Raw genomic sequence first — 19327 nt, 5'->3', positions numbered from 1 at the left:
TCCCTCCTGTTCTCGTTCAACGACGAGCACGGCGCTCACCACCTAGTGTGTTGCCGATATGTATAGCAGCATGGCTTCGCCAGCGTTTGGTGCGGCCAGGATTGGGTTGCTTGCTAGGAGGGCCTTTATTTCCTCCAGTCCGGCAGTCGCCTCGTCTGTCCATTCGAAGTTATCGGTGCGTCGTAAGAGGCGGTAGAGTGGTAGTGCCTTTTCTCCTAATCTGGACATAAAGCGACTTAGCGCTGCCACGCAACCAGCTAGTTTTTGGACTTGTTTGAGGTCTGTTGGCGTAGCCAACTATGACAGAGCTCGGATTTTAGCTGGATTTGCTTCTATTCCTCTATTGGAAATGATGAAGCCCAGCAGTTTTCTAGCGGGGACACCGAAGACACATTTTTCCGGGTTGAGCTTAATGTCGTACGCACGGAGGTTGTCGAATGTAAGACGTAAGTCGTCTATTAGTGTTTCGACGTGCCTAGTTTTGATGATGACGTCATCGACGTAGGCTTATACTGTCTTGCCGATCTGCTTCTCCAGACATGTTTGAATCATGCGTTGGTATGTGGCGCCAACGTTCTTGAGCCCGAAGGGCATGGTGTTGAAGCAGAATGGCCCGTATGGGGTAATAAATGTTGTTGCAGCTTGATCAGACTCCTTCATTTTGATTTGATGGTATCCGGAATATGCATCGAGGAAACACAGTGAGTCGTGTCCTGCGGTGGTGTCAATGATTTGATCAATGCGGGGGAGGGGGAAGGGATCCTTAGGGCAAGCCCTGTTGAGGTCTTTGAAATCGACACACGGGCGCCAGGATTTGTCCTTCTTTGGTACCATCACCAGGTTTGCCAGCCCGTCCGGATGTTTGATTTCTCTAATGAATCCGGCCTCGATAAGCTTGGCCAGCTCCTCCCCCATGGCTTGTCGCTTGGGTTCGGAAAAGCGCTGCAGTGTTTGCTTGACCGGTTTAAATCCCTTTAGTATATTGAGACTATGTTCGGCCAGCTTGCGTGGGATCCCTGGCATATCTGAAGGGTGCCAGGCAAATATGTCCCAGTTTTCACGCAAGAATTCTCGTAGTACAGCGTCAACTGTTGGGTTCAGTTGTGCTCCGATAGATGTTGTCTTCTTGGGGTCCATTGGGTGGACCTGGAATTTGACTATTTCTTCTGCTGGTTTGAAGGAGGTGGATTTGGGGCGTTTGTCGAGGATCACATCGTCCCTGTCCACCGTGGAGCGTAGTGCGGTTAATTCTTCGGCCGCGAGGGCTTCGGATAGCGCCTCAAGGGCCAGGGATGCGGTTTTGTTTTCAGCGCGGAGTGCTATGTCCGGATCACTGACGAGAGTGATTATACCGTTTGGTCCGGGCATTTTGAGCTTCATATACCCGTAATGAGGTATAGCTTGGAAGCGTGTAAAAGCATCCCGCCCCAAGAGGGCGTGGTATCCACTGCTGAAAGGGGCCACTTGGAAAGTGATTTCTTCGGACCGATAGTTCTCCGGCGTGCCGAATACCACGTCAAGTGTGATTTTTCCCGCGCACCGTGCCTCCCGACTGGGAATGATTCCTTGGAAGGTTGTGCTACTTTGCTTAATGCGGCTCCTGTCTATTTCCATTTCGTGGAGTGTGTCCTCATAAATAAGGTTTAATCCGCTGCCGCCGTCCATGAGGACCTTAGTAAGTCGAAACCCGTCCACGATGGGACTGACGACTAATGCGGCTGGCACTCGGACTGTCCTGTACCTCGGTTCGTTGCCGGCATTAAATGTTATAGCCGTGTCGTTCCAAGGGTTTATTGCTGCGATTTGGCAGACTTCGGCGAGGTCGCGAAGTGCCCTTTTGCGCTTGTTGTTTGAAGCGAATGTTTCAAAGATCGTCAATACTCTTGTGTCGTCGTTTTCTGGAGGGTGCTGCTCTGGGGTGTCTTTGATAAGGATTTCCTCACCGCTCTTGGCTACCTGCCGGAGTATCCAACATGCTCTAAGGCTGTGGGTTGCCACGATATCTTGTGTCGTGTGTATTTTGCATGGGCCGTCGAGCCATCCCTCCAGAACGGTGCCGTGCCGTGTAATGGGTTTATGTTTCTTGACTGTTGGACTGGGCGTGCCACGGGGGTGCGCCCTCTTCGCCTGTAGGAGGAGTTGGGTTAGGAGCGACGGTTCCCCGCAAGCTGTCTGAGTTTTCTAGGCGCTTTCCATCGCGTTGTACTTCTGTATGATAGTTGCTAAGTCAGCGAACTTCAGTATGCGGCGGCGATTGATGGCGTTGAGGATTCCTTCATCCGTGCAGTTGTTGCAGAACACTGATATCACGTCCTTGTCGCGGCAATCTTTTACCTTGTTTTTTACAATGAGGAATCTGGCCCAGAAGTGGTGGACCGTTTCCTGAGACTGTTGTTTTATGCTCATGAGAGCGTCTATGTCCGGGTGGGTGGGTGGAATTAAATCCGAACCCCAACCTGGCCGATTATCCGGAGTCTGAAGACCTTCCAGACTCAACAGTCCGGGCTCCGGAGTATCTTCTGATTATTTAGGATTGCCGTCTGATTCTATGTTCGGAGGGCTGGTCGCATCCTTTCGCTGGTGAGTATCCGGTTCTTCCTGATCGGCGATTCGAACATAGTCCGTCTTCGATATAGAAGAATACTCGCCGTCCTGCTCCTCGACTACCGCTATCTGGTGGGTGACCGGTGGAGTTTTGATTTCTCCTTGATCGGTTTTAGGCCCGATCCGATCGTAATTTGTGGCGATTCCCAAAGCGGAGATACGATCTAGGAGCTCGTTTAAGGACAAAAACTCTGCCGGATCCATCTATTTGCAGTGTTTGGAGTTGATGCGAAGGGGGTTTTCGATGGCCCGAGAGGTCATCGTCGGCTCAACGGCCGAACGGGCGATCATGGTAAAGTCGCCCAGCCGGAGGTTTGGCCTGGGGCCAGGACTCCCCCGGAGGTGATGTTGTCTTTAAGGACAAGGCGAGCCATCGAACCTTTTGTCGACGTCACAGTGGAACTCTAAATGAAAGCACCAATGTCAGTGTCAAAACCGGCGGATCTCGAGTAGGGGGTCCCGAACTGTGCGTCTAGGATCGATGGTTACAGGAGACAGGGGACACGATGTTTACCCAGGTTCGGGCCCTCTCTATGGAGGTAATACCCTACTTCCTGCTTGATTGATCTTGATGAATATGAGGGTTACAAGAGTTGATCTACCACGAGATCGTAATGGCTAAACCCTAGAAGTCTAGCCTGTATGACTATGGTAATGAGTATATCCTTTCCGGACTACACCCTCCGGTTTATATAGACACCGGGGGGATCTAGGGTTACATAGAGTCGGTTACATAGGAAGGAATCTTCATAGTTGATCGCCAAGCTTGCCTTCCACGCCAAGGAGAGTCCAATCCGGACACGGGTAGAGTCTTCACAGCCCACCAGTCCGGCCCATGGATAACAGGCCGGACGCCCGAGGACCCCTTAGTCCAGGACTCCCTCAGCCACCACCACCACAACCATCTCCACCATCCATGCTCCTCCAGTGCCCTGACAAGCTCTGTTATCTTCTCCTGTACCTCCTTCAATTCCTCTCCCCCAATATCTGAACACCGGAACGACGGGGAGCGGGCAGAAGAGGTGCCTGCTGGTGGTGATGGCCTCCTCGTCGATTGCGGTGGCGCAGACGACGTCAACGGGCGGGGCCAACCAATCGAGGGCGACATCCAAGGACCTCATCACGCTCAACGGTTCCGCCGCCTTATTTCTTCAGTATGCACGCGCCTCCTCCCAACCCCTCTTCCCCTCCACCACTCTCAGTGTCTTATCGAGTGATTCGGTTAATTCGATGGCAGGTTACGCGGCAAACGGGAGTGGCACTGTCATGAAATCCATGAGCGAAGACATCCAAAATGATTATTCCAACCATAGTTTGCTGGCTGCAATGCGTGACCATTTCGGGTCAGTAAATTGTGTGAGATGGGCTAATCATGGGCGCTATCTTGCTTCAATATCAGATGAACAAGCATTCAAGCTATCCTAATTCATTGAAAGGAAAGCTGGTTCTGGTACATCTGAGTTTGGATGTGGAAGAGAGGATAAATACAAGCTACTTCTACAGCCTTCTTACTTTCAGAGGAGTGGACTGCCATCATATATGGGATAAAATTATTCCTAATAAGCATTGAGTATTCCTTTGGCTAGCTTTCAGAGGAAGATTAAATACCAAGGACAACATGATCAAGAAGAGCTGGACTGTCGTCGTTCAGCATGATGGATGTGATATTTGCACGCTGCTGAAACCGTTAGCCACATCATGCTGAGATGTAAATTATCTGATGTTATTTGGCAGAAGGCTGGACTTTGGGCATCGGCCAAATCATCCCGAGTAATTACTGAGTTTTTTCTCTCAGCTGCGGATTGTAATTTATTTGGTAAGCTTTGGCACATTTTCTTCGCAGCATGCTCGGTCTCTTTGTGGACGGCTTGGAACGCTAGAGTGTTTGACAACTGTTTTTGGTCTGTGGCTCGAATGCTCGCTGAGTTGGCTGAACTCATCACACTCTGGAGCTCGCATGCTGTCAGAGAGGAAGACCGACATACTATGTTGTCTTGGGCAAATTCACTGAGATAGTTGTTGATCACCGAAACTTATTTCTTTCTCTCTTTCTTTTGCCTTTCGCCTTTGTAAAGCATCCTGTTCAGCGGTCTGGTGATAACCGGTCACACTGTTTTGTGTGGCGCTAATATCACCTTCATGTAATTGACTCCGGTCACCCAGGCTCACGCATGCTTTGAATGCATAAGGTAGAAAGCGATGATACCTTTTTTATTCAAAAGAAAAAGAGTTTGGATGTGGAGAGCCCGCAGATGTAGAAAATTGGAAGGTCGTTATGGCCTCAACCCTCAAGGAGGCATACTTAGGATGTGGTAATTAACTTCCAAAGTTTCAGTCTAGCTCTCTCTCTTTCCAATTTTTTGGAAGCACAATCAAAACTTGAATTGTTACTTGCAATTCTTATGTCTTACCTATTAAACATGTTTCTGTTTCTTATGCCTAAAAGTAGGTGGATCTAATGTGGTAATTATCTGCCAAATTTCAGAGCTGTCTTTTCTTTCTAAAATTTTGAATTGTTACCTGCGATGCTTAGTTCTTTGTACTATTAATCATGTACCTGATTCTTATATATTTTCATGCAGCTGCAGAAGACGGATGCGAAGATGTCGAGCATGTGGCCCTGCGCACAAGAGAATACAGTGAGTCCATACAATCCAATTTCCTTACTCTGTAGACTCCAGGTGCCTCTTGATTCACCTTTTTTTACATTCCATAGAAGATAAGGAAAGACATGTTTTTCAGTTTTGATGTGCCATGAACTTACAATTTTTTTACTGGAACTATACAAGGCTTCAAAATTCAGTTATCAGAATATGAATTAATCCTAGATAACATATGCTATTGGTCTGGCAGCTTACTGCCATAAAAGTTGTGCTCTGAAGGGGTGCGAGGACTGCTAGGGATGTACAGGGTATGACACGTGGAGAGGGTGCTTCCAATTGGTAATTCAAACTCTGGAAAACACAAATTCTCTCACATTATTACAGGAAGTGTTGCTAAATCACGACAGTTTAGAAGTACGTTACTGAATGTACTGAACCACATGTTACTAGTGATCATGAATTGTGGAAACTTGAAGATTATTATTATATATATATATATATAACCAAATTTTGCTAGCCCGCTTGCCGTAAGTTTGTTTCACCAACAGATAGTTGTATGTATGCATAGGTATGCAGCGCATTGCTCTGTTCCAAAGTGTGTGCCTGTCTAATTTTAATTTGATATTGTGTGTGCGTGCCTATCTAATTTGCTGTTGTATGTGATTTGGTATGTCATTGTGCGTTCCTACTATCCTAAGGATTGCTGCCAAATTTTTTGTTGTTCGTTCAGGTTCTTTCAATACTGCACCTGCTTCCTCTTCCTCTGCTTCGAATCGATCTTTCGTAGGTACGAACCATGATCTTTAAGCTCATGCATGTTCACTGTTTTCTGCAGAATTCGCGAATAAGTAAATCCTATATAGTGGATCGGACATTCTGTTTCCACTTCTCTACATCATGCTGCCCACCAAGCATGGATATTCACATGTACCGATTTGATTGATCCTATGTGCTACTTCACATTATCAGCTAAGTTTATACACTGTCCCTAAAGGCCTAAGCCCAAATCGATGTTAATTCCCTGGGCAATTTTTTCTTCTAATACACCGTGGCAAAAATTTATCACCCAGGGTCAAACTCACAGTACTTCACTTTATACCTTCAATGCTTCTAATACACCTACCGATGCTATATCGTTGTGGGCGTGGCATTTTAGTTTCTTCCTCAGGTGATGTTCCAATATAATATGTTCCATCAAGAATTGCATGTACATGTGCTGCTATACTGATCCAAAAAGGAAAGTAAAAAGGGCGTTCATCAACCTGGCACCGCCCAGATGCCCCTCAAGCGGCGCGCCACGGGCGCGCCCCAACTACTAGTGACAAAGTACAGGTAGCATTTTTCATGAAACTAAATCACACCTTTTAGAAAATCAACTTGACACACAAGAGCCTAGATATGGCTGACGTGCACACGAGGTGCACTGTCGTAGATACTTTTTGGCATAGGACGACCTGAACTGTGGATCGTTTGAATGGGTTCCTCGGCGACACAGACCACCAACGGTGAAGCCACCGTACTGTAGAATCCCACGTTAGCGGACCCTCCAACTTTTGGTTGGCCACGCCACGGGACGGGAACGGTTTCCGTGACTGCGCGCGTCAGCCCTCCTGCTTCCTCCGTCCCACTACAAAACCCCCCAGCCTCCCGACCTCCGAGAGTGCTCCTCTCCATTCACCACCTCTCCCTCCTCACAAGAGCATCGCCATTCTCAACAACCGCACCACGTCGATCGCCAAGGTCCGCGCCTCACAACGACAGCGTAGCTAGCTAGCGAGGTTGCTGTGTTCGGGCAGCCGAGCGGGGTACGAGCCGGAGACGATGATGATGATGGGTGGTCGCGCGGGGGCCGGCGGCGTCGGGGCAGGCGGGGGGCGGTGCCCGTTCACGGCGACGCAGTGGCAGGAGCTTGAGCACCAGGCACTCATCTACAAGTACATGGCCTCCGGCGTGCCCATCCCCTCCGACCTCCTCCTCCCGCTCCGCCGCAGCTTCCTCCTCGACTCCGCCCTCGCCACCTCCCCCTCCCTCGCCTTCCCTCCCCAGGCCGCACGTACGTACCGCGTCTTCTTCACCAACTTATTTCTTCGATTTGCTTCCATGTCGGCCTTGCTTGCATGCATGTACGTGTTGATACTGACTCGTGATGGACGGTGTTGCAGTTGGCTGGGGTTGCTTTGGCATGGGGTTCGGCCGGAAGGCGGAGGACCCGGAGCCGGGGCGGTGCCGGCGGACGGACGGCAAGAAGTGGCGCTGCTCCAAGGAGGCGTACCCGGACTCCAAGTACTGCGAGAAGCACATGCACCGCGGCAAGAACCGTTCAAGAAAGCCTGTGGAAATGTCCTTGGCCACGCCCCCGCCGCCGCCTTCCTCCTCGGCCTCCTCCTCCTCCTCCAACGTCCACTCCGCCGTCAACGTCGCCACCACCACCTCCTCCCCCGCGCCGTCCTACCACCGCCACGCCGCCGCGACTCACGACACGACGCCCTACCACGCGCTCTACGGCGGCCCCTACTCCTCCGCCGGCCGCCAGCAGCACGCTAGCGCCTACCACCACGCCGCGCAGGTCAGCCCGTTCCACCTGCACCTCGACACCACCCACCCGCACCCGCCGCCGTCCTACTACTCCAGCATGGACCACAGCAAGGACAGCTACGCCTACGGGCACAGCGTCAAGGAGGTGCACGGCGGCGGCGAGCACGCCTTCTTCTCCTCCGACGTCACCACCGACAGGGACCATCACCACCACCACCATCAGCACCAACACCACGCTAGCGCCGGCGGCAACGGCCAGTGGCAGTTCAAGCAGCTCGGCGGCATGGAGCCGAAGCAGCATAACCCAACGTCGCTCTTCCCCGGCTGCGGCGGCTACGGCAACAACGCGGCCTACGCCATCGACCTGTCCAGCAAAGAAGAGGACGAGGAGAAGGAGAGGCGGCAGCAGCAGCAGCACTGCTTCCTGCTGGGCGCCGACCTGAGGCTCGACAAGCCGTCGTCGGGGCACGGCGACTCCGCCGACCAGAAGCCTCTCCGGCCCTTCTTCGACGAGTGGCCGCACGAGAAGACCGGGAGCAAGGGGTCGTGGATGGGGCTCGAGGGGGAGACGCAGCTCTCCATCTCCATCGCCAACGAACTCCCCATCACCACCACCTCCCGCTACCACCATGGTACGTTCGCCTCTTCTTCTCTTACACTTTGAAACTAGCCATTAGTTTCCTTGGCTCAATGGTTCGCTTTCACGATCTGCAGGTGAATGATCCCAAGTCCCAACGAGAAGACCGAGAACGAAGCTGCAACGAGAGACCATCTCCACGAAGAACACGCACGTACGGAGCGAATCCATTGGCCCTTTCCCGGCGTGCTACTCCAGCTGCATGCCGCCGAGACCTGGACCAGCTAGCTATCTTGACTCTCGAGGCATGCATGCACAGTTCGAGTGCTGAAGATCTTGAAAGGCCGGAACCTACTACGACCATCATTTTCATTTCTTCTTCCTTCTCCTTCATTTGTAATCGTTGCTTTGGTCGAGTGTAACATTTCCGCAACATCCATGGAGTGGCGAGGCTACTATGTTGAGGCAATCTGAATCTTTCATTAGCGGAATAGATTTTCTTTTTTCCTTGCAGTACCACCTGTGATATCAATATCATGAGATGCTAGCTTGCGAGCTGAGCCGAGCGTGTTGGCTTTAGTTAACATCCTTTTTCTTTTCTCTTTCTGATTCCTCTGTGAGTCTGTCTGAGATGGTTTGTCACATCTGCTGATTCTGCCCAAAGCTCAGAAGCCCGCCCACACCACACACACACACTGCTCAGCATCAGCAGCTTTACTTTATGCTCCCTGAGACGCTCGTACAGTACTTATTTAGGACAATACAGTACGCCAACTCGGTCACACCATGCCTCTGATAAGCGCTAAACATATTGTTACTTTTCCCTCCACGACTGACCTTTTGGCATGGTCTTTGCTTTGCTCCTGTCAAGCGCAGGCCTCCTACGCTCTCTAGTCTCTACCGTTTCTTTCGTGATGTCACGTCACTGGCTAGAGCTAGGTTTCAGTGCGTGCTCTACACGCTGCATGGCAAGTCCAAGCTCTATTCAGCCGTTTCTCACTCAGTCGCTGCGAGAAGCTGGCTGGGTGCAGTGTCACTGGCCGAGCTGCAGGGGGAGGAGGAGACTGACAACGACTCCTGGGCTGGGCTGGGCGAATTGAATGGCTGGTGGTGGCAGTGGCAGCCGCAGTGCAATTGCTGCCGGCCGGCCAGCCAGCCCAGCCCCTGAGACGATGTCAGGGCGTGTGTCAGGCGTTGCGCCCATGCGACGGATTGACCGATCTAGGCTCAGATTTGCTGAGTGCTGACCGGCGTCCTGCATCTGCATGCCAGCGCTGCGTGGCCCCTGCATGCATGCATGCATGCGCTCCACAGTGGGTTTGGGTAGGTCGCTGTCTGCCGTAGCACGTCCCCAGACCCCAGCGGTGCGCCGTGACAGTGTCGCGAGTCATGGGCGCATGTACCGGCTGTTCCGTATGCGTCCCTGCCCCGTGGGCCAGCCATTGCGTACGGCAACACTGTATGTAGCCAGTCGTCCCTACGGTGGCCGCAGCTCGAACCCTTTCAAATGCACATCAATTTGGAGAAACTTGCTAGTCGTAGTACCACTTCTAGGGTTAATGGATCGATCCGTTTTCTTCTGGCCGGCAGTTCGTACGACCCGAGCAAGAGGTTAAATTGATTTCAGTGCGTAACCACGAGTTTGTTGGCCGAAACGGCCAAGAAACCGGTCAGTACGCGTCAGTCGGCCGTACGTACGCGGCCACTAAACATTAGCCCGACGGTAGCATCTCTCTGCGCCAGCGGCGCCGATTAAACAACGCCGCACGGCCACCGCGGACAAAGCGCCGCTGCCACGCACGCACGCACGCACGCACGGTCCGTTCAACAGCGAGCCGAGACCGGCCCGTGCGCGGCCACCTGCAGCGCAGCGACGAATCTGCAGCCTGCCGGCAGGGCTCACGTGAGGACGCACGAGGAGGAGGCGCTCGACGACGGGTCCCGGCGAGCGGTGGCGGTGGTGGGCGTACGGCGCCGTGTCTCCGCCGTGCCCGTGCACGCATCAGCATCATGTACGTATGTATGTCGCCGTGTTAACTGAACCGTGATGGAGAAAGCGGCCTTGGCCGCTTTGGAGATTGTTAGCAATGGCGCCACCGCATTATTGTGCTGCTGACACTGTCCCCTCCCTCCCTCTCCCCAGATGCTGCGCCATGGTCCTGGCTGCCATTTCCGTGTAAGCTTCGCATGTGCTGGCCTGCCTGGGCTGGTCTCTGATCCCTGCCTGGTGTGGCGCGTAGTATATTGGCGTGGTGACCACTGATTTGTTTTTGCTTCCCTGTTTGGAGCGGGAGGTTCAATGGCGCTGCATGTCTGCATCATGGTATGGGCAGGCACCTGCACCGGCCCCCGCGACACGGTTGCGGGAAAGAAACCCAGGAGATCCATCCACGGAGAGCATGTCTGGTTCCTTTGATGATTATAATCAGAAAGCTGTTACGGTTTCTACGGTGCTTGGTGTGGCAGCACCATTATCGTGTTCTTTCGGTTTGCGACGCATGATCGATCGACGTAGCAGCTCAAGTGTTTTTTCTCCTCGTGTGTGTAGAGATCATATCATGCCAGAACACGTTTAAAGCTTTTGCCTGCACTAGTTCAAGCAGCTGTGTGCACTGATTATTATGAAGGTGCCGAGGCTACAGGGGGTTCAAGTCAAAGGGCGACAGGCAGATCAAGGGCCAGCTGAGCTGATCAGCGGCAAGCAAAAAACAATGGTGATTAGCTAGGAAAGCGACTGTCATGTTGATGGGCAACCTAGAACTCTGGGATCCTGTCAGGGGCAAACCGGCTAAACAACCGTCATGCGCGGTGAATTAGCAGTAGCTGGTACTAGCTAGACATGCCGATTTAACTAACCCGGCTGCGCAGTCTGACACCTCGGGATAGCGAGCCCTGCAACGTGCTCACCGCAGGCGCAGGGAAGCCGGTAGCGGTAGCTCGCGGCCACGACCCTTTCCTCCTTTGAATACTCGGAGCAGGAGGTCGGTGTGGCGCCGAGATCCCTGCCTCGCCGCGTCGTCACCGCACGCGTTAGTTAGTACTGTAGTACGTCAGTTTAGTTTAAATTTTGAACCCTCTGCGTCTGTTTTCTTGGGTTATTTTGTCAGCTCAGGGGGATCCGATGCGGGCAGAGGATGTATTTATCTCGGTTTCCCATGCTCCATCGCCAGTGTCGCGGCTCGTCAGGGCGCTTAAACTAGGCGTCGTAATCTAACCAATAATACTGTACTACTATTAAGCTGCGTCGATCGGGCCTGGGGCTCTGGGTGCTGGCGCAGGTGCAGTGCAGGAGTATCAATCGATGTTCAGACACGTACGCGCCTGCACATTGTCAGCTAAGTCAGTGGTGCCCTCCAACTTGGCGAGATGCTGCTGGTGGCTCCAATGGCTTTGCTTCTACCATCGGTGCTAGTAGTACTACTGTGCAGCTGTGACAGACTGAAAGCCTCTGACAGAACGAGGATTAGGGCGTGGCCTGCTTAGTTGGTTTGCCTCAGGGGCTGTTTGGTTCTAGACCTAGGAGTCCCACACTTTGCCATACAATATTACCGAACTTATCTAAGGTTAGTTCTTCAAAATGAGAGTCATAAGTTGGCAAGCCTAAGGGAATCTTACCACATTTTTTGTGTGTATGTGATGTGGGATTATAGTGTGGTTTGCCTAAGATGTGGCTTGAGCCAAACACACACCTAAGTTGGTCAATCTCTGGCCTGTTTTCGCTGCTCCTTCAAGCATGTCTTGTGCAGGCAGCACTGCAGCTCGACACCGGACGTGTGTTCCTCTTTTTTTTCTTGAGGGGTGTGTGTTGCTCTTGCTTCAGAAAAAGATCACATGAAAGTAGCGTATGACAGCCCGTTTGTGATGGCTTCCAGGCCTTAGTGGGCCTGTGAGGCCCCTTTAGACGTACCCGCTGAGCCTTCTTCGGCCCAGAGAGTACTGATTGAAAAACCATCTCCCCGGGAACTGGGTTTGCTTACGGACCCGGTCTGCGAATACGCAACGGAGGAGAACTGATTGTTCGTGAGCTCATCGCAGGCCTACCGCCTACGTATATATGTATCCCCGGCCGCTCGGTTTCTTGTGATTATCACGGGATCGCGTCGCCGAACAGGACCTCCGGAATCCCCCTCATCGCCCTCCACCGCCACCCCGGCTCCGATGGCCGGCTCCGACGATGATCAGAAAGGTCTGCGACTCTCGCCAGTCTCATCCGCCGATCTGCTCTGCCTTGCGGGCATAATAAGTTCTCTTGTTGCTGTGGAATTTTGCAGTCGTGGTGTGCTTACGCTCGCTCGGCAGCGCGCCGATGCTGAGGCGAAACAAGTTCAAGGTGCGGCTCCCATCTCGTCGACGTTCCTCTTTTTTCCCCTTCTAATTCTTGTTCCTGCCCGCCCCTAGTTCCCTGTTTAGTGGAATCGTGGTTTCGGTTTTACTCGGGTCTCGGGATATTCTCTAGTAAATTTAGTCAGCGAATTCAGATAAAAAATTCACCAATAATAGTATTAGTAGCCAGATGTATCCTCGCTAAGAAACCACGACTACAAGTACTGAAAATAAAAGTACAAAGAACACTAAAAATAAAAGTTACATTCAGATTCGTAAACCACGTAGCCACGACTACAAGTACTGAAGCGAGCGGAAGGCACGCCGCCGCCGTTGCTCCTCCCTCATCAGAGACGGGTAACCATTGTTGTAGTAACAGACGGGCATATTTTTCATACATTGATTGTTACTTGTAGCAATCTCGTCTGCTTGCTGGTTGTGGTAGGTAGTCAATGTCGCAGGTTGAAAACCTTGCTAGGACCTGCACTTGGTTGTCACCAACTAGAAGGGCGACTCTTAACATGAAATTGACTAATGGATATATGGACTTCATAATGGATTTAATGTTTACTTTAACCTAGCCTGAGTTACGGTAGTCCCGGGGATACATTAGTAGCCTTGTAGTGGCTACTTCAATTGGCTGGCTTTACTGAAATTCTGCTATTATTTGTGTCTTGTCTTTGAAATTGGATTGTGAACTGTTTACATTGTGTTGCACGCAATGAACTTTCATTAATTTGTTGCTTGTGTATCTGTATCTGCTGCTAGATTTCGGGACGAGAGAAATTCTCGAAGATTATCGAATTTCTTCGCGGACAACTTCAGAAGGATACGCTGGTACAAATATAGTTGCGAGTTTGATGGAAATGCAATCCATGACATTCTAAATTTTCACTGACAGTTTTCTATGTTGCCCACAGTTTGTCTATGTCCACAGTGCATTTTCACTAAACCCATTTTCACCAAAACCAGACGAGCTGCTAATCGACTTATATAATGTAAGATTCTGCATTCTATCTACTTATAAATACGTTGTTGCATCTTCATCCTTAGCACACACTTGCATATGATGTGTCTTTACATCATCAATAGTACCTTAATAATTCTCTTGCTTGGGTAATCATTTATTTATCACCCCGATTGCCACTCTAGGATTTGTCGCCCTTTATGTTAATGAGCCGCAATTCAGTGAGACATGGATTCACTGGGCTGTTAAATTTGCGAATAGTAGATTCTTGCTTAAATCTCTAGTTGGCAAAATTAGATACAAAGTCTTGGATCTTGATACTTGCTAATTAGATTTATATGTTCCAAGGAATGTATGGTTTGCACACATATACTATCTTTTAATGGATTCCTTAGTTACCGAGCATCATTTGTCATTGCCATTGACTTCATGTTATTTGAGGGGCATATATTGGAGAAGAAGATTGCTAATGTTCTTTATGTTAACTCTGCAGAATTTTGCTATGGACGGAAATCTTGTGGTATCTTATGCTTTTTGGGCACCGTGGGGTTAAAATGTTGGACTTGCGGGAATAATTGAGTGGATTGAGAAGGACGTTTAAAATTCGTCAGCTTGTGTATACTTGGAGTTGTAGTGTTGGTCACTCCAAGAGGCACTGTAAAGTTCCTTGCATATATCAATGAAAGTAAAGGTTCATGGCTTGCGCGAAAACATATCTAATGCATACTTCCCCCCTACATTAGGCATCTAGTTCTGCCAATACATCACAAACATGTAAAAAAAATCATGTGATGCTAAAACATATATGCTCATAAGCTTTTAATTAAAATTTGCAACAAAATTAGTAGTTTCTTGTTGGACCTATTATGCATGTGTTCCCTCTTGCTACTATAAATTTCAAGTTTTTCATTGAGTAGTTTCATTGTCTTGAACTAAAATAGCATGTGCCCGGGCAACATTTTAGTTGATAATTATTTTTATTACTCAACTTCTTATATGAAGTAAAAGTACATAATTTTAGAGTCTATAGAAAAAATCAAACCGTTCCCATAGGATGCATAGATATACAAATTTAGCATGTCATTTCCCAAGTGAAATATTACAACAAAAATCTGAGATTTTTGTCGTGTCATATCCTTTTATTCAAAAAAGGTACTCCCTCCGATCGGAATTAATTGAAGCAACCTCTATTCACATGAAAATCTAGCAATCTCTCTTACCTACAAAGGTATGTGAAACTGCCATGTTAATGGATCTTGAAATTTGACTGAATTAATAGTATTATATCTATCTACTTAGATAATTATAATTAAGTTTGAGAGCTTTTGTTAAATTAGACATAATGAAATTTAGGGTTTAATCTGAATCAATGTACATGAGTCAAACTACTATATTAACTGATATTGTAGTACTAAATGATTCTCAGTGTGGTATTATGGCTTCAATTTTCCAATGGGATGTTCATTTTTTAGATTGTTTTTATTTTGTTTGTTATTTATCACCACGTACAAAATTGATCTGCAGCTAATGATTCTTTGATGTGCGAATTTTAGAGCTCATCTGCTGGTTCAGTGACAGACATTGGTCTGTCGTAGATTGTTTTCTGTGTCACTTTCGTTTGATCGCGTCTTCATTTTCCCCGTAGGATGTGTGAACTGTGACTTGTTATATCTTCTTGTGCTAGAAGCCTTAACTCAAGACTACCTTTGTTAATCTAGATTTTTTGTACATTGTTCGCCCCAAGAGAAGTCATTTTTTAATATATATATCTTTTTTTACATCCTTGATGTCTTGAGTAGCTCTTGATATCGTGTTGTTGCAAAGTCAGGTGTAATTGATATCGTCATGATATTAATATATATTATCCTTTTTGAGAAAAAAAACACAATGACACACATATACATAGATGATCAGGTACATTTTTACCTAATTCATGGGAAAATCAATTCACTTCAACATGTGTTCATTTTTCTATCAAAAAAACTTATTTTTCAAAAACACTATTTTGTAGCAACTTCTAGTTACCTCTTATTTATTGTGCTTTAAATATATTTACTAGTAGGCTACAAAGTTTTTCTTAAAATAAAAGACATGCAAAGTTCAAATCGCTAGTCTGCTCACAGTATTTTGTATGTGAGTCGACGGGTTGTGTCCATGTGTCGATACAAAAGTTCAGACTTGGCTTGCCCTCGGTCATTCACTAGTAGTCTAGTACGTTCACCTGCAACACATGTCTCAAACAATTCATGTAAAATTCATGTGATTTTAAAGTTTTGAATTCGTATTCCAAAGGATTCAGAAAATAAAAGAAGGCATGACCATGAGAAATCGGTGCACAATGATATACATTTTTAAAGCATACCACCAACTAAAATTGTGTATTTAAGTTTAGAGGTGAAAGCAGAAGTATGCATATAAACTTTTAGAGTTATACAAATTTTTAGACACGAAGGAACATGGAGTGAACCAACAAAGAAATAAAAATATGTGACAATGTTGGGCACAACCGTACACTCATAAGTCAACCCTGACTCTAAAATACCTTCTCTCTCCCTCTTTCTCTATAGTAAAGGCCGCAGGGGACGAGAAAAATATGTCGGTGCCGTCTTCGTCGACTCCTTGCCCTCGAGGGCCTTGTGCTCGCCGGGGGGCAAGGGTCGTCAAAAACGTCGTTTGGCCATGTATAGTTGTAGTCTAGTTCTAGGCTTTGTAGCTAGGGTTTCTGTTGTGCGTAGCGCCGCTCCAACGACGTTGACGGCGGTGCCGAATAATCTGCCTCTAGACCGTGCTCCGATGTCGTGTCTCCTGTGGTGGCCGGCGTTGGATCTAGGAGGAGGGCTTTCCGGGCAAGGCTGGCGAGGCAGCCACTTCGACATCGATGTGTCTGCCGCTTTGGCTCTGGCGGAGGAAGCAGAGTCGCGACGTCTTCTCTGCCTCCTGTTCACCACCCTCGGTTGGTGAGATGCTCGGTGTTCGCGGTGATCTAGCTGTGGCGACAGATCCTCCTTTGGGGTGCTCATCCTTCGTGACCGATGCTTTCATCACTTCCCCTTGTGGCTTCCCGTCTGACGTTAAAATGTTTGCCGGGCTCCGGTTGCGGAGCGGCAGTGCGAGGGCGCGCCATCACGCCATCCTGAAGTTTGGGTTTGTGTTCTCCTTGTTCTTCCTTGTAATCTTCTTCTTTGGTGTGGGTTCAGATGTAATCCTGGTTGTTAATTGTGAGCTTTGGGCTCCTTTCGCCAAATTAGTCAATGGAAGTTCTTTTGAGGCTTAGAGCATCTCCAAACACACAACGGGCATTGGGCTTCATTCGCTGGCCTACGGTTCGTTCTTTCCTTCCGTGACCAGTTTCCGGTTGTATAAACGCACGTAACGTTTTCATGCCGGTTTTCCACCTTTTTACCTATTTGTTTTTCTTTGTTTTGGAAGAAAAATACTTTAAAAGAAATTTAAAAGGTTCAAGGTTTTTTCAATTTTTTTTGACGGATTTGAAAAATGTTTATCAATTCATAAAATATTCATGAATATGAAAAAACTGTTAATGAGTATGGAAAATGTCTGTGAATTTGAAACAATCTCCATGAATTGGAAAAAGTTTGCAAAATTGAAAAAAAAATCTTAATGAATTCAAAAAATCTTTGTGAATTTTAAAAATGGTCTTGATTTGGAAAAATATTCAGAAAATGGCTATGATTTAAGAAATGTCCTTGAATTAAAAAATGCGAATTCAAAATATAAATGAATTTATAAATTCTTATAAACTTGAAAAAGGTTCAGGATTTCAAAAAATGCTCATAAATACCGATAATGTCATGAATTCAAAAAAATGCCAGAGAATGTGAAAAGTTTATAAGTTTTAAAAATTTCCGTGAATACGAAAATGACCGTGAATTCGAAAAATGCTCTCGAACTAGGAAAAGTGTTCGTGAATTCACGAATTGTGCACGAATAAAAAAACATTTGCAATTTTAGAAATTATTAGCAAATTTAGAAAGATGTATACGAATTAGAATAATTTTTGCAATTTTAAAAATTGTTCATTTACAAAAAGATCTATTATTTCAAAAAATTCAAATTAGAAAATGTTCATGTATTGAAAAAAGGTTTGCGTATTAAAAAATTGTTCATAATTATTTTTAAAAACTAATTCTATTTATTTTGAATAGCAAAATATTCTTGACTTTTCAACATGTTTATGAATTAAAAGAAAATATTTTTAGTTCAAAAAATAATCATGAATTCAAAAAATGTTCCCAAATTCAAAATTTGATTATTTTTTGGAAAAATGTTCATGAATTCGAAAAAAATTCTAAATTTAAAAATACTACAAAATAACTAAAAATACAAAATAACCAGAAGAAACCCAACTAGAGTAAACATAGGAAAAAACCCAGTTCGAAGAAGGTTCTAGAGCCTTCCTGAAACAAAGGTAGAAAGACACATGATGATAAATCCTAAATATGGGTTGTCCCACATGCTATGCCAGCGCTCGGGGCATGGGGATGGATGTGTGTTTGAATGTGGCATTGTTGCTTGGTAGTGGACAATGTGTTGATTCACAAAAGTGTCAAGTACCCCTAAAAAAAGTTTCAAGTGAAAGTAGCGTATAGCAACCGGTTTGCAATGTGAATTGACTTTCATGCCTTAGTGGGCCTGAGAGGCCCACTTTATACGTACCTGTCGGCCCCTTCGGTTCAATGTACTGATTGATACCTTCTACTGGCATTGGGTTTCCTCTACGTATTATTCTCATCTATTGATAGACCGAACACCGTCTCGCCTCTGGCACTTTCGTTAGCGGAGTGGCCCAATAGGTGCGCTGCTTCTTGGAGCAGTTTTTGGAATTTCTATGGACCAGTTATAGAAGCTTCCGCACGTTTTTATGCGTGTTTTCTGCATTGGTTTTCTTCTTTTTGGGGGGATTTTATGTTCGTTTTTACACATGTATTCAATTTTTTTCATAAATGCAATGAATATTTTTAAAATCACGCAAAATATTGTTTTAGTGTTTAAATGTGAAAAAATGTTTTTTGAATGACACAATTTTTTTTCCAAAACTCCAAGAATAAAAATTTACATTGGATCAACATTTTTTTAATGTCACGAACATATTCTTCAAATGTGTGGACAATTTTTTAATGACATGAAGATTGTTTACAGAATACATGAACATTTTATTAATGCATGATAAACTTTTGACAATTTTTTAATTATTTATAAAAAATTATTTCGAATATTTCGAAATATAAACAAAGAATAAAAAATGAAGGATCGTAAACAAAGGAGAAAGAAACGAACGAACGTAACATCTTAATGGGCTGGCCCAGTCGTGATCTTGAGGCGAGACTTAGACGCGCCCGTCGGCCCTTCGGCCCAGAATACTGATTTGATACCTTCTCCTGGCACTGGGTTTGCTTACGGACCGGTCTGCTGCTAATAATCCCCAACGGAGAAGGCAGGGGTTGTTCATCAGTTCATCGCGTCGCCGAGCAGGACCTCCCGAATCCCCCTCCTCGTCCTCCTCAGCCTCCCCAGCTGCTCCGATGGCGGCCTCCGAGGCTGAGCAGAAAGGTTTGCGCCCCCCGCCCATGGTTTCCATCGTCTCCTGCGCTGCTCTTTTCCCCACGGGTTTAATTTCTCTTTGTTCGCGTGGAATCTTGCAGTCGTGGTGCACGTCCGCTCGGCCGGCAACGCGCCGATACTGAAGCAAGACAAGTT

At 47.3% G+C, this 19327-nt stretch overlaps 2 protein-coding genes and 1 pseudogene across 2 annotated transcripts; all 3 read left to right on the top strand.

Moving 5' to 3' along the window:
- The first annotated feature begins 6864 nt into the window (after positions 1-6864).
- Positions 6865-8898, top strand: LOC123145726 (growth-regulating factor 1). Its single transcript, XM_044565199.1, has 3 exons — positions 6865-7260; positions 7370-8374; positions 8457-8898. Exons 1-3 carry the CDS (start codon positions 7029-7031, stop codon positions 8462-8464), a joined length of 1245 nt encoding a protein of 414 aa, XP_044421134.1. The 5' UTR covers positions 6865-7028; the 3' UTR covers positions 8465-8898.
- Positions 8899-12318: 3420 nt separating this feature from the next.
- Positions 12319-15966, top strand: LOC123145724 (ubiquitin-like protein ATG12). Its single transcript, XM_044565197.1, has 5 exons — positions 12319-12505; positions 12591-12649; positions 13411-13479; positions 13563-13640; positions 14103-15966. Exons 1-5 carry the CDS (start codon positions 12478-12480, stop codon positions 14160-14162), a joined length of 294 nt encoding a protein of 97 aa, XP_044421132.1. The 5' UTR covers positions 12319-12477; the 3' UTR covers positions 14163-15966.
- Positions 15967-19033: 3067 nt separating this feature from the next.
- LOC123145725 (ubiquitin-like protein ATG12) overlaps positions 19034-19327 on the top strand; it is a 2403-nt pseudogene continuing 2109 nt past the window's right edge.

Source organism: Triticum aestivum, chromosome 6D, assembly GCF_018294505.1.
Source record: "Triticum aestivum cultivar Chinese Spring chromosome 6D, IWGSC CS RefSeq v2.1, whole genome shotgun sequence".
Lineage (NCBI taxonomy): Eukaryota > Viridiplantae > Streptophyta > Magnoliopsida > Poales > Poaceae > Triticum > Triticum aestivum.
This window is presented reverse-complemented; position numbering and strand designations above follow the sequence as displayed.